The sequence below is a fragment of the Cryptomeria japonica genome, chromosome 11, assembly GCF_030272615.1.
Source record: "Cryptomeria japonica chromosome 11, Sugi_1.0, whole genome shotgun sequence".
NCBI lineage: Eukaryota > Viridiplantae > Streptophyta > Pinopsida > Cupressales > Cupressaceae > Cryptomeria > Cryptomeria japonica.
In genome coordinates this window covers 229,273,666-229,288,028 of record NC_081415.1, presented here as the reverse complement: position 1 = coordinate 229,288,028, position 14,363 = coordinate 229,273,666, and the positions used below count along the sequence as shown (strand labels likewise).

General features: G+C 36.6%; 1 protein-coding gene across 4 annotated transcripts in view; it reads right to left on the bottom strand.

Annotated features, from left to right (window-relative positions):
• Positions 1 to 14,363, bottom strand: part of LOC131063948 (tetratricopeptide repeat protein SKI3) — a 167,273-nt gene that overhangs the window by 16,184 nt on the left and 136,726 nt on the right. For all 4 annotated transcript variants that reach the window (XR_009111186.2, XM_057997943.2, XM_057997941.2 and 1 more), the window contains 4 exons: positions 1,504 to 1,751; positions 1,242 to 1,413; positions 1,028 to 1,146; positions 822 to 879 (listed from right to left, as the gene is read on the bottom strand). Coding sequence is in view for 3 of the 4 variants with exons in the window: in XM_057997943.2 (XP_057853926.2) it covers positions 822 to 879; positions 1,028 to 1,146; positions 1,242 to 1,413; positions 1,504 to 1,751 (597 nt within the window). In the remaining variant the exon portion in view is untranslated. The remainder of the gene's footprint in view (positions 1 to 821; positions 880 to 1,027; positions 1,147 to 1,241; positions 1,414 to 1,503; positions 1,752 to 14,363) is intronic.

Below are 14,363 nucleotides of genomic sequence, written 5' to 3'. Positions count from 1 at the left end.
AAGAACTATGTATTCACTAAATGAAGACAAGTAGCAACAGATAGTTGATCAACTTCTTTTCTCCAAAGTTACCAAATCAGAATGAGTGTGGTACGGAAACGTGGGTATGGTGCACCAGTACGGCCAACAAAAGATAGAGGGCTGGGTACGTCCATATGTTAAAATATACTAAAATTATAAATACTGTTTTTAAATAATTTATAATATTTTTAATATTTCTCATGAAATTGTAGTAGTATTTATATAAAGTCTAGACATAAATATAAGAAAAATTTAAATAAAGTCTCGGGTTTAGGATCTTTAAGTAACAAGTCCAAAAAAAAAAATCTAAGAGCATAAAATTTAATCATCAATAATTTTAAATTAATCATTATAAATTTATCATAAAATTAAATACTTATTATTCAGATAATCAAGAGATTATATAAAAACAAAATTTGCAAACTAATTAAAACTTACAAATAAAAACTTTTAAAATTAATAAAAATTTCTAAATCTTACAAATTGTATAAATATACAAATATAAAATAAATAAATAAAAGATATAAAAAAATATTAAACTATAGAATATTAAACAAATGAGCCCAAATTTCTATCTTTTCTTGAAATGAGAAAAATGAAAAGGAGACATGTCCTGACCACTGTATCCAAGAAATGTGCGCCCTCAGTATTTGGCCCATAAAGGTGAAAACTATATTTAGATTTATATCGCCCACAAATTTTTTATTTTCTATTTAATTGCATTCCACTCTAACACACCAAAATTACATCATGGAACTTGTCAAACAAACAAAATATATTCCACAGTTCAAGTGAAGTACCGGCATCAACTGAACAGCATAAAGGCAGCTTGCAAATGCCTCTAGAACAACCTTAACCCTACAAAATTGATCAGAATAAATAAGAACAAGAATCATATTAATCTTTTTACAAAAGCCTAGTAGTCTCAAATAGCATCAAAAGAATCTGCAAAAATAACCCCCCCCCGCAAAAAAAAGCTGTTTTTACTCAAAAAATTATCTATTACCCTTCATTGTATTCATGAACTGACATGCCAGCCCAAGATAATGCTAGTAATGGATCTGCACATCTAGCACCATCAAATGCCTGCCTAGCAAGTTCCTTCTGGCCTTCAACTAGGTACAACTGTCCATAAATATTTTTTTATTATAAACTATGTTTAATACGGATAATTGACTAGCACAAGTCACAATGTATGATGCAAACTCAAATAGTGATACCTTTCCAAGTTGTGCCCATGCAAGAGCATGGGATCCATCAACCTGAAGGGCTCTAATAAATGCATGTTGCTGTATTGCTTTCTGCTTTGAAAAACAGCCCATGGTTATCCAGGATTCAGCATTGTCGCCTTCAAGAATCAGCCCCCCTAATGCCATGACCTCTTGCAAACACCTGAATCAAATCCTCAAAATGTATTTAGTACACAAATATATTACACATTTGAATCAAAATAAAGAAAAAGCCAACAGTTAAAAAACTTACCAAACATTTTGGTCAGGCATTTCCTTTTGATCAAAGCGATGTATTAATTCAACAGATATAGCAATATCCTTGTACAGATTTGCCTGCAAAGGATTCAAGTGCAGTGCACATTCATAAGCGTGCTTAGCACTAATTGCTGCCTGAAGACGTTGCTGTTTCCAGGAACAAACAGAATCCTTAAATGCCTCACTTTCCTTTTTGAAGTCTCCACCTTCTACTTCCCATGGCAAAGATTGAGCATATGCAACCTATAAAAAGATGAACATTTCTTCTTGTAAACTATTCCTTATTTCTGTTAAAGAAAATAATATCCTAACTGAAAAAATAGAAAGACAATCACCTACAGTGTACGGAAACACATACATAAATCTGCATTGTGGCATTGAGCCAATTCAAAATTCAAAACGTCAAACATGAAATAGTGCATCTCATTCCAAACTAATTTTAAGCCCAGAAACAAACATTCAGTCAGCTGCTTGCACTAAGGTACATATCAAATATTAAACTGAAATGTTTCAGTCTCTCCTAGTTCTGAAAATGTGATATATGGACACATGTGCAACATGTGTGTGTATGCAAGAAATATCCTCACTAAGAATTTTTGTTCCAAACTTGCAATATTTCTGATTTTAGTTTGCAAGCATTTCATTAAACAACTTTGCATACAACTATTATGAAGAAATTCTGATTGCAATCGCTTAGAACAGTTGTATCTGAAATTCTAGATCATGTATCCGCCATAAACCCACACCAACATTCATGGAATAGCTAAAGCATTTTGTCAAACATTTGGCAAACTCAAAATAGCTGGAAATAACAGAAAATGAATAATATTACCTGCTGTTCCAGAAACCGGAATAACAAATATGCAAATGTTTATTTCTTTAACCTACAAGTGATGCCAAATACAACTCCAATAATGGATACCAAGAATGCTAGACTGAGTCTAGATTGAACAGGGCTAAGGAACATTAAAGCTAATAGTTGACAACTAAAATGTGGCATTCATAAATAAGGATTGCTGATAATAACTTTGATATTACATCCTCCAGTAAGTCTATAATAAAACTGAAATAACCTCTGACCTTCAGGACTGTAGCTGCAATATTGGTAGATAATATTGAAATGAAACTTCCAGCCAAAGTGAACTGCTGTGATGAAATCCCTTCCTTTAGAAATTTGTTATTTGCCTACAAAACTTCTACAAATTTGTTGACTATATAATTCCACGTACCCAAAAAGATATGAAATGTAGCACAATCTCTTTCTTATCATACATTCAGCTCAACCATGAATCTTGTGTGAATCCACCACAATATATTTCCTAAATTCATCACAAATTGTAACATTGAATGAACCACGCCATATTGGATGGGGAAGACCTTTCGCTCCTGAATCTAATCTTCGTCGTAGGGTTTTCGTCTTGGGGCTGTTGTTGAAAAAACCTGCTCAAACTCCACTCTAGGGTTTCAAGAATATGCAAATAATAAGAATATGCACAACCTTCTAAAACTTATATTCAAAAATCACTTTTTAAATAATAAACTTTCTTGCTCCATGTAAGTGACCTTATACTCCAATTAAATAATTATATATTTTTTGGCAACTTAACATTTAATTATATAATTATTAAATTAATTTTTGCACATTCAACCAATGTTACCAAAAATATTAGAATGGGCCAAAAATGAATTCTGACCATGCCAAAATATTCTTAAGTGTTCAGAAAATCGTATCTTATAAAAATTGGTGTTTTACATATATAGCAAGCTTCTCCAAGAAGTGTGGGGAGCTCAAGTCAAAACTACACTCAAAAAGTACCATGGGACTATTGGCATTCTACACTCTTATGAGAATGGTTGATGTTGTCATTGATGGCAACCATCTGGCAACCCACCAGCATTCATCTGGTAAGCCATCGGCAATTACCGGCACCCCAGCAGACAGGGAATAAACTTTTGTTTATTGTATTTAAATGTAATTATCTTTTGAAAAGCCGACATGGTATATTGTAAAAGACTCATATACATGTATGAGATCTTATAGGTCATTTAGTATGCATGGAGAGAATATATGGATAATATTTTTGTATAAGGAGATATAGTTGACAGCGAAGGTTTTGGTTATAGAATGAGCTTAAACCGGTATTGAACCTGGCATAGTTGATGCTGATTTGAAGCAGTACATTGTATTGGATTTCATAATCCACTTTTGTAGTCAATGTGACTCTTATTGAGCAGTGAGCTCTAGGCAGTTGGCCTTCCTGCATGTGTAGGCCCCTCATTGTAAGTAATATTTATTCATTGGCTAGTGAGTGAATATTGTGGGTCACAAATCCCACCGAGGTTTTTCCCACACCGGGTTTCCTCGTTAAATATCTTGTGTTATGGTGTGTTCTCTATGTTGTCTCTGTTATTCTTATTTGCTGCATTAATTCTTATTTACCGGTACACTGTTTTGGGATGCAAAGTTCTTAATAAGTTTAAATATTTTGCTAACCGATTAGATACTGATTCGCCCCCCCCCCCCCTGTCAGTATCTTTGGGACTGTCATTAATCCTAACAATTGATATCAGAGGTTGGTCCTCTATTTTCAAAAGCCTAACAGCTTGAGGAAGATTATGACACCGGTATAGATGGAGAACTTAAGAAAGCAATTGGAAGGAGCTCTTGTAGATTATGATGCAGAGAAAGTGAAGAATATCAAACTTGAAGATGATCTAAGGATTGCACAAGAATTCATTAAAAGACTTCAGGAGAATCTTACTATAGCTCGAAATAAAATAAAAGAACTTCATGAGAAGATGCAGAGTGATGATGATGAAAAGGAAACTCTTAATGAACTTGTGAACAAGTTGAGACAAGAAAACAATAACATGAAGAATGAAATGCAAGATATGACTATGAGGTTTTGTAAAGACATTGAAGACAAGAAGAAGAATGAAGAAGACATGACTAATAGACTCAATGATGCTAGAAATGAAAATCTAAAACTCAGTCATGAAAATGATATGTTAAAGACAGATCTGATTCACATACAACATGATATAACTAAGCTTGTGAGACAAAAGGGAACTCTGGAAAATGAGTTGGCTACTGCAAATCAACACAAAGAGAAATTCAAGAAAAGTTCAGAGGAACTTGAAGATATGCTAAAAAAGTCAAAAACCTAATGGAGATACTAATGGACTTGGATTTGAAGTTGGAGAAAGTTTTGGTCCTGCAAACAATCATGATCGCAGTAAACCGGTAAGACGGCCTAGTGCTTATAAGTTTAATGGGAAATGTTTTAACTGTAACAAGTATGGTCATAGAGCAAATTAGTGTAGATTCAGAAACAATCAGAAAATTAATACACCCACCGGTCAATGTTCCAAATGCAACAAAGTTGGTCATAATTCAAAAAACTGCAGAATGAATGTGAAATGTTATGTTTGTGGAAGATATGGACACTTATCTAATCAATGCAGAACACAAACCAGCATAGGATATGGAAAATCTATTCAAAGGAATAATGTGACTTGTTATGCTTGTAACAAAATTGGACATATTGCAAAATTTTGTAGAAACAAGTCTTCACTGGCAAATAATAAAGGATCCAATTTGAAAGGCAAAGAAAAGGTAGATGAGGTAAAGCAAGAATTTTCAAAACAATGGATTAGGAAGAGAGATCAGAATGTCGATGAAGCTGTCTCTACGCCGCTAGAACATAGTAATACTCCACCGGTAGGAGATTCTTCATCCAACTGAGAAGTAATCTTTTGGGGGTATTGCAGAAAATTGAATATCATGCAGATCACCCTCGGTCGATGGTGAGAAGATAGATTGCTTTTTTACCGGCAGATGTGTTAAGTTTTCACTTAACCGGCGAGCATTTAATGCGGTTGTTGAGAGAAAAGTCATTATAAATCATCAGATTTCCCTCATTTTTGATTCACCGAGCATTCAAATTAGCAAAGAGCGCGAAAACTGAGCGAAAGCATTCAAGGCGAAGGTGTGAAGTGATTTCTTTCAAGTATTCAGATATTGTCAGGCAACTAAAGATATTTTTCAATGGCTTCTTCTTCTGCTCCCAGTTTATTGTGAATCCTACTATTGTGGAAAACATAAAATGCCCTAGGCCCATGTTTAAAATAATTCCCGAAGTAGCTAAGCAAGATGATTCCATAGGGGCATTTTTGAAAATTCCTAAAGGTGTAGCATTTGCTAAAGACCCTAGGATATATATACATTGCAACATTGAAGAATTAGGTTCTGAGGAATTGTTGAAAATGTTTAGAACCGTAATTTGTGATGAAAATGACACTGTTAAACCTGAACACAAGATTGTGGAAACTTTAGGTTTTGTTGAGATATTGAATATCCCTTAATTTTCAGAAGAAGTAGTGAGAATTGTCCTAAGTAGGGCACATGGAGAATTTCTATGGTTGGATTATGTCTGCAAGATAAACCGGTCAAGCAATTAGGGCAGTATCTAGTTTACCCTCAACCGACAGCAGACCTAACAAAACAAAGAAAGTTCCTAACAACAAAGTGATGACCCTAACTGGAGCAACATCAGATAGTAGATCACTAAGAGTGAATGATATCAAAGACATCAATGTGAGATTCATAAGTATGGTGTTAGGTTACAAGACTACACATGCAAATAGGCTTAATTCAGTTTCTAGTCTTTGCATTAATAGTGCTTATGAAATGGTTAACAACAATGCAATGATAGATGTGTGTGAATGGCTGAAAGATGAACTCATTGATATTTTGAAAAAGATTAAAGGAGATAAGAAAGGGACATTTCGCTTTGGTAATCTTTTAGTATGCTTAATGTTGTATTTCACTAAGGAAATCCCCGGTATAGGACTAAAAGACTTTGGATATGACAGACTGGTAGGAAAACAATTACAGGAAGCTTTTACTGGCATGGGAACTACAAAAGACAGCATAACAAAATACTTTAAACTTTTCAAGCTAAAATGAAAACTAGAGAAAGACTACTGTAGAGTGTAGTGGACAAATATGACAAAGAAATTTGTTTTTGTTATTAAGAAGGATGAGACATGGATGGAAGTTGTACTTCCTCGAACTATCTGGGTAACTAAAATGGATTATGAGGTAGATCTAAACATTATTGAGACTTATGCAAAAGCTTTGTTAGATGCACCAAGAGAACCAACAGAAAAAGTTTTTGGTAGTGCTGAAACTATTGAAAAGGGTGTAAAACCAATGAAGCAAAGGAAGAAAAGAGAAAAGTACATTAGAGATGCTTCAAAGAAAGTAAAGGAAATCAAAGAAAATGTTAACGGCTAGTGCGCTTGAAGGACTGCAACCGGAGGCACACATTTCACCGGTTGGCACATCTTCTGGAACCGACAGTGACAAGCCAGCAGAATTCAAAAGAGTTGAGAGGAAGAGAAAACCTTCACCGGTACCCTCTCCTTCACCCAAAAGAACAAGGACCTTGAGGAAGAAACAACAGGCAGTAAGGCAACCGGCTAAGAAACTAACTCCTAAGAAGAAAAAGAAACTGGTCACTCTTTCATTAGATGATGTACTAAATGAAATAACTGATGATGGTAATTTGGCTAATGTGAGTAAACTGTATAACACATTCAAGGATTCAGACAAGGAAAGCATTGAGAACAGTATTATCTTACATTTGGATATATATAAGAAAGTTTTAATTGAAGTTGTGGATGACTTGCCTAATGAACTATACAGAAGATTAGATGCAAAAAGGGTAGCGGTGATGGAATTAGATGAGAAACTTAAAGTTGAAAAACTTCTAACTGTACATCCGGTTAACTCAAAAGAGGAAATTGATGACCTGATTTGTGAGGCTAACAGATCCGTTTTTGCCAATGGTCACCGGCAAGTAAGTTTGATGGCAGGTAGAGTAAATGAGATTGCAGGGAGACTGCTGATAAATGGGATATATTTTTTGTGGAAAAAGAAAAACAAGAGGAATTGAACCGGCCAAAGAAAACATTCAAAGTGTATCAGAAGGATAAGGACAAGGGGAAAGGTAAAATTGGTGGTATTCCAAACATCAAGTTTACTGACAATTTACCCCCACCTTTGGAGACTACACCAATACATACTGATGATCCACCAGTTACTGACACTGAAGGTATCACACATGATAACACTAATCCTGAATCTGAGATACTATTCACCATGAATGTGGACACTCAAGAAGTGAATATCGTTGTGGACAAGGACAGTACAAAGGTTAAGGATGATAATGTTGAAAGTGGCAACATTACTAAGAAACCAGTAGAGACTGTTGAGGTTGAGATCCCAGCAGAGAATCATTACCAACAGAGCAATCATTACAAAAAGAGCAACCATTGGATACTGGGAAGAATACTGAAGGTAAAGATGCTGACACAGAGAAACCTACTAAGATTGAGATACCGACAGTTGAGCATACAGAGAAACCTACAGAGCCAGATGTACATATTGAGGTAGAGAAACTGACAATCACTGAGATACCTAAACAATCAGGCAAACCCTTACAGGTTGAAATGCAAACTCAGACTGATCCACCGGAGGTTAACACAAGCAAAATGGTTACAAATGTTGGAAGCACAGAGGTAGTAAAGGTAATTGGTCAGACAACCGGTACTTCAACAAGTGAATTCAGACCTACAAATGTTACTGAGGTACTTTTGGACTCGATCAAGAAGATAACAGACTGTAATGCATTGGCCTAAAGGGCAATTGATGACACCATACCAATTCTTAAATGGATTGCACCAAAATGTAACATAGATCATGTTAAGGATTCTTTAGGTAAATTGGACACATTGTCCAAATTTATTGTTGACAATGTAATATGATAAGGTGAATGAGGACACCTTCAAAGAGAAAGTTGAAAAGGAGAAGGATAAATTCTTTGAGGACACAATAAAGAAGTGCACATAACACATGAATACACTATTACCGGCACTGAACTCTACAATTTTGGAATACAAAGAGTTGTATAGGGAAACATGCAAACCACATCTTTTGACACAGGACATAGAAAAGGAGATCAGCAGAGTACAGAAAGAAATAGATGACATAGCTGATAACATAATTGGTTCATCCGAACATATATCAGTTATTGAGCAGGAAATAGCAGGTTTTGAGGAGAAATTTGAGAAAGAGAAGGCAAGGATTAAGTCTAATGCCAGAGAGCTTAAATATAAATTTGGTCCTAAGTTGGACAATCTTATCTCTCTGAGAAATGAAATCTCTAAGGCATTACTTCAAGGAGAAAGATCACCGGAAGAGCACATGCATCATCTCACCGGCACGATCCAACAGACTGAGGCAACCCTGAACGACAGCAACAGATTCATGCAAAGTCTTAATTTGGTTTTGGTAGACATATTTCAGATTGTAACCAACCGGTTACAAACTTTGAGGTGAAATTTTTGCACTCGTTTGACTATTTTTGGCAACCTTTGTCATTGATGTCAAAGGGGAGAAGTGGAGAGAGAAAAATACTTATTCAGACGAGATCATTTGCTCAGGGGGAGCACATCTTTTTGGTAACTTTTTTTGGACTTCAATTTTGGAACAGTTTTTGGATTTTTCTCATGAATGCTAGCCATCAATGTCAAAGGGGGAGATTGTTGGCATTCTACACTCTTATGAGAATGGTTGATGTTGTCATTGATGGCAACCATCTGGCAACCCACCGGCATTCATCTGGTAAGCCACCGACAGTTACCGGCACCGGCAGTTACCGGCACCGGCAATAGACATCTACATACACCGGCAGGCACTTCACCGGCAACGGGAACAATGCATACCGGCACCCCAGCCGATAGGGAATAAACTTTTGTTTATTGTATTTAAATGTAATTATCTTTTGAAAAGCCAACATGGCATATTGTAAAAGACTCATATATATGTATGAGATCTTATAGGTCATTTAGTATGCATGGAGAGAATATACGGATAATATTTTTGTATAAGGAGATATAGTTGACAGCGAAGATTTTGGTTATAGAATGAGCTTAAACTAGTACTGAACCTGGCATAGTTGATGCTGATTTGAAGCAGTACATTGTATTGGATTTCATAATCCACTTTTGTAGTCAGTGAGACTCTTATTGAGCAGTGAGCTCAAGGCAGTTGGTCTTCCTGCATGTGCAGGCCTCTCATTGTAAGTAATATTTATTCATTGGCCAATGAGTGAATATTGTGGGTCACAAATCCCACTGAGGTTTTTCCCACACCGGGTTTCCTCGTTAAATATCTTGTGTTATGGTGTGTTCTCTATGCTGTCTCTGTTATTCTTATTTGCTGCATTAATTCTTATTTACCCGTACACTGTTTTGGGATGCAAAGTTCTTAATAAATTTAAATATTTTGCTAATCGGTTAGATACTGATTCACACCCCCCTCCCTCTCAGTATCTTTGGGACTGTCATTAATCCTAACAGGGACTTGTCTTGAACCCCTGAACTCACCACCACTGTCAATATCCCGTCCTAAAAAGTTTGGCACTCTCCAAGAAAGTTGGAGTTCCTAAAGATACTCGAAAGCCAACAAAAAAGAGGACATTACAGTGCACACATGCACATGCACATGCACATACAATAATCTAAAGATGGTGAATAATGAATAAATCTAAACAAAGTAATCAAAAGAAATGCAAAACCCATATATTGCAATGAATTCTCTATTAAGTCTTCAGCATAAAAAGTCAAAAACAATAAAACATGGGGAACAAATGCGAGGTGTGTTATAATAAAGTTTCCAATACTAGGGTTGTATCTATTAGCATTTTAATTTGTCGTTTTCAAGACAATATAAACCAGAATAGGATGTGAGGAACTCCTCTCTTCAAATTTGCAGGGGAAGCTCTCTAATCTAAACTACTCCTAAAATCTAAACAAAAAACAAGGTAAGTACTTATGCACACTGTACAATTTTATCATATGGGATTTTGCATGAAAACAAATATTAAAAAGAAAAGTTGACCTACCCTTTTGATCTTGGAGGTTAGAGGAAACGACTTGAAAGCTTTTTATATCACCAAGAAGATTTTTTGTTTATGCAGCTAAACAATAATATTATCTACTAATCAAAGCAGAAATCAGAAGATTTATATCAACGTGATTAATTTAAATAGAAGGCACATTTAATTAGCATTAATAAATATTGTGCGGAATTGAAAAAGAAGAAATTTCTTCAAAGCATTCGAACCCTAGTTCCACAGGGATGCATCCCCCAGGAAAAACCACACGTTTTGAGATGGGAACATCCCCAAAATGCAGAAACACCAGGGGAACGTCCACATACTGCCCCTTCACCACCACCACACACCCCCTACCGTTTTGGGGATGTTTCCTCTAATAGGGGAGGTCTATGAGACATTTCATGCTAGGAAACACCATAAAGGGACACTTGGACATCTTCGAGATGCCCAAATGTCCCTCGACCTTGGAGGGGACATGCAGAAGTTTCTCGCAGCAAGAGAAAATTGCTAGTTTTTTTTTTAATAAAAGTAAAAAGTCACTTCAAGGTGACTAACCCTAACCCTAATTCAACCCAACCCCCAAGGCCTCTCAAAAACTCATAAAAGGAGACATATGGTCTCATTCTAAATCACAAAAAGACAAAATTAGTTAGTAGAGACAGAGCTGGAAGGAGACAGATCAAGCTAGGAGAGGGAGCAAGGCTGCAAGCTAAGGAGATTCTTCATTCTTGCATGAGGAAAGCAACAATATTCAACAAAATGATTCAAGAATCAAGATTTAAGATAGGGATTCAAAACTTTAATTCTTCATGATTGAGAACGCTGTTGTTCATTCAAAACCATGAATACACTGCCCATTTTTCATTGTTTGCTATTAGCGTTTGAATCATTTGATGAACCATGATCTGAGTTTCGAGTTTTGCTTTTGCATTGCTAATTTGCTACAGCAATATGTCAATATTTTTTTTCCAATCTTTTGCATTAGTTTTCTTAGTTTTTTTTCATTGTTTGTTGTTAGTGTTTGAATCATTAGATAAATCATGATCTGAGTTTTGAGTTTTAATTTTGCATCACATTGCTAATTTGCTACAGCAATATGGCAATATTTTTTTCCCCAATATTTTGCATTAGTTTTCTTAGTTTCTATTGAGATTCAAGAAATACATCAGCGAAAAATATTGTATACAACAGCAAATGCCAAAAATATGGTCATTGTTTTTAATTTGACAAATTAATGAATTAGGACAGCAGCATATAGCTTTTCTAAAAAATTTTAATCACTGTTTCTTGCAGCATCAATATCATTATGAGTTCACAACAGCATGACTGAAATTGAGGGTCAAGAGGTTGAATTAGAAATTTACAGTGAAAATGAATCATCTAACAATCCTAGCATAGCAGTGGGGGGTGACTCGCTAGGCCCTGCATCTGATTATTCCAGTATTTCAGTATTCCTATGAAGGATTATAAACACTCCGAATGCTTAGATTCTCTGTTCTGAACCCATTACCTATTACTTACACTAATATAAACCACCTGCCTTTAGTGATACAGATGTGATAGGTTGGACCCATGCCTTACACTGGGAACCGTACTAAAGTAATAGAAGGGAAAATAGGAAGAGGATTGGGAAAGAACCAATGGGGGGTGCACTGACTAAATGACTGCCTCTAACCCTGTCTCACCCGCATGCAAAGGAATAGCAATGGTTCAAACATCCGTCCCTGTAAACCAACCTTGATCTGCTGCTTCTGGATTGTATAGTTGTGCTGGGTCCAGGTCCAATTATGTTAGAGGTTGCTTCATTCAGTACCCCCATTCATTCTGCAATTTTCCACTTTTCTAGTAAATTGAAAATGAAGAGCGAGAGGAAGGTGGAGTTCTGGACCTTTCTTGAAGTTGGGATATTGACCAAAAAACCTTGCTGTTTGGAGATTTATAGTAACGAGTTGGGGATTGGTCCAAAGATTAAAGGTACAGTGGCACAGAATATGATGAGAAGGGGATTGGTGCTGCATCTAGAGTTGAGGGAGCCTTCTTTAGATCCCAAAGTGAATGGGAGGGGGAGGGAACTGGGCAAACAAAGGATGGGTGAGTGGTAAGAATCGGCTTATTCAAAACAAATCGATTGGAAAGGTGGAACAAAGCTCAACCAACCATTAGTGCCTCATCCTTCTTTCCTGGGCTTCTTCTCGGGGAGCAAACCCTTACTATACATGAATAAAATAGATGGAAAATTACTCTAGCGGGTTAATTAATTGACAAAATGAAAAGTTTTGTTGAAAACAAGAGTATTTATCTCCGTGTCGTGGTCACATCCCTCTATAGCCTACTAGGCAATTCCGTCGCTCAAACTTCTCTTCTACTTATTCGGGGAATCTTACCCGGCTGTGGATCATGGGATAAAGCAACATCATGTGGGACCAAACGCGAGCAAACAACTCAAGGACGCAAATCCTAATACTCCTTTGGGCCAGTACTGGACGAAGTCAATAAGCTTATGTTTCACCAAGAGGCAGAGACCCCAGCATTGGAAACATTATTGGGAGAGTTATTAACTAGGCCTAGCGAATCCACTTATCACCCGCGTCCCACTCTTCTTTTGTCCCACCATCAAGCGAGGAGGGTGGGGCCCACCGAGTTTTATTTCCTTAGAATCCAACCATGTTCCCAACAGAATCGGTACTTTGATGCAAGTCCTAAAGCAACAGAGGAGAATCGAACCAACCAAACGAAGGTGGGATGTATAAATATGGGGATGGGATAACACTCAAACTGAAAAAAGTTTTACAGGGAGTGCAAAATAATGGTTTCCCTTCTCAAATCCTGCAAAAATGGGCTAAGGGCCCCTTTGATCCACAGTCTCTTTAAAGCAATTTGCATCTAAGGTACCAGAAAAGCCTGGGATAGCTAGGGGCACTAGAAAGTGGAAGTGCAACATGTAATCTCGAATAGTTTGGTAGCATTACTAGAACTAATGCTCACTTCCTTCTTGTCTAAGGCAAAGGTGGGGAACTAGAAAGTGGAAGTGCAACATGTAATCTCGAATAGTTTGGTAGCATTACTAGAACTAATGCTCACTTCCTTCTTGTTTGAGGCAAAGGTGTAGATGTATGTAAAAAGGTGGAAGGAAACCTAAAATATAGGTCTGAAATATTAAAATTATGGGGCTATAATGAAGTTGAAGTACCTACATCAACTACTTTGCCACAAAGGACCAAGGGTCATCAAAGTTCTACAGTTTCTACTCTTTGCAAAGTCTAAGGCCACCGAATCCATCTAGTTCAGGGGCAATAGAGCCTAATGGAAATGTAGATGACTAGTCCTACATCTTCACAACCATTGGTAGATTTATTCAATGTGCAAGCAAAGGATGAGGAAGACGATGCCATTGGCAAATTCTTCTTTGCCAATGGCATTCCATTCCATGTGGCTCCCTCTCCTTATTATAAGGAAGTTGTCGAAAAGATAATAAAGGCAAGACCATCATATGTGCCAAGATTGACGACAACAATCTTGGATCGGAACTATTCCAAGATCAATATTTTGATGGAGAAGCTGAAGAGAACCTAGGTCACAAGTAGATGCAGCATAATCATGGACGGGTGGACGAACATAAGGTATTGTCCACTCATCAATATCATGGTTACATCTACAACGGGCCCTTATTTCCTTAGGGATATTGATTGTTTAGAGCATCTTAAGGATGCTCATTTTCAGTTCCAAATCCTCAAAGATGCTATAGGGTTGTGCCACAAAATGTGGTGCAAGCAGTGATAGATGTGACCCATGTGCACAAAGTTGTAGGGAAGTTAATTGAGGCAGCCTATAGGCATATTTGGTGGACTCCTTGTGTACATGCCATGAATAATGCACTCAAGGACATAGG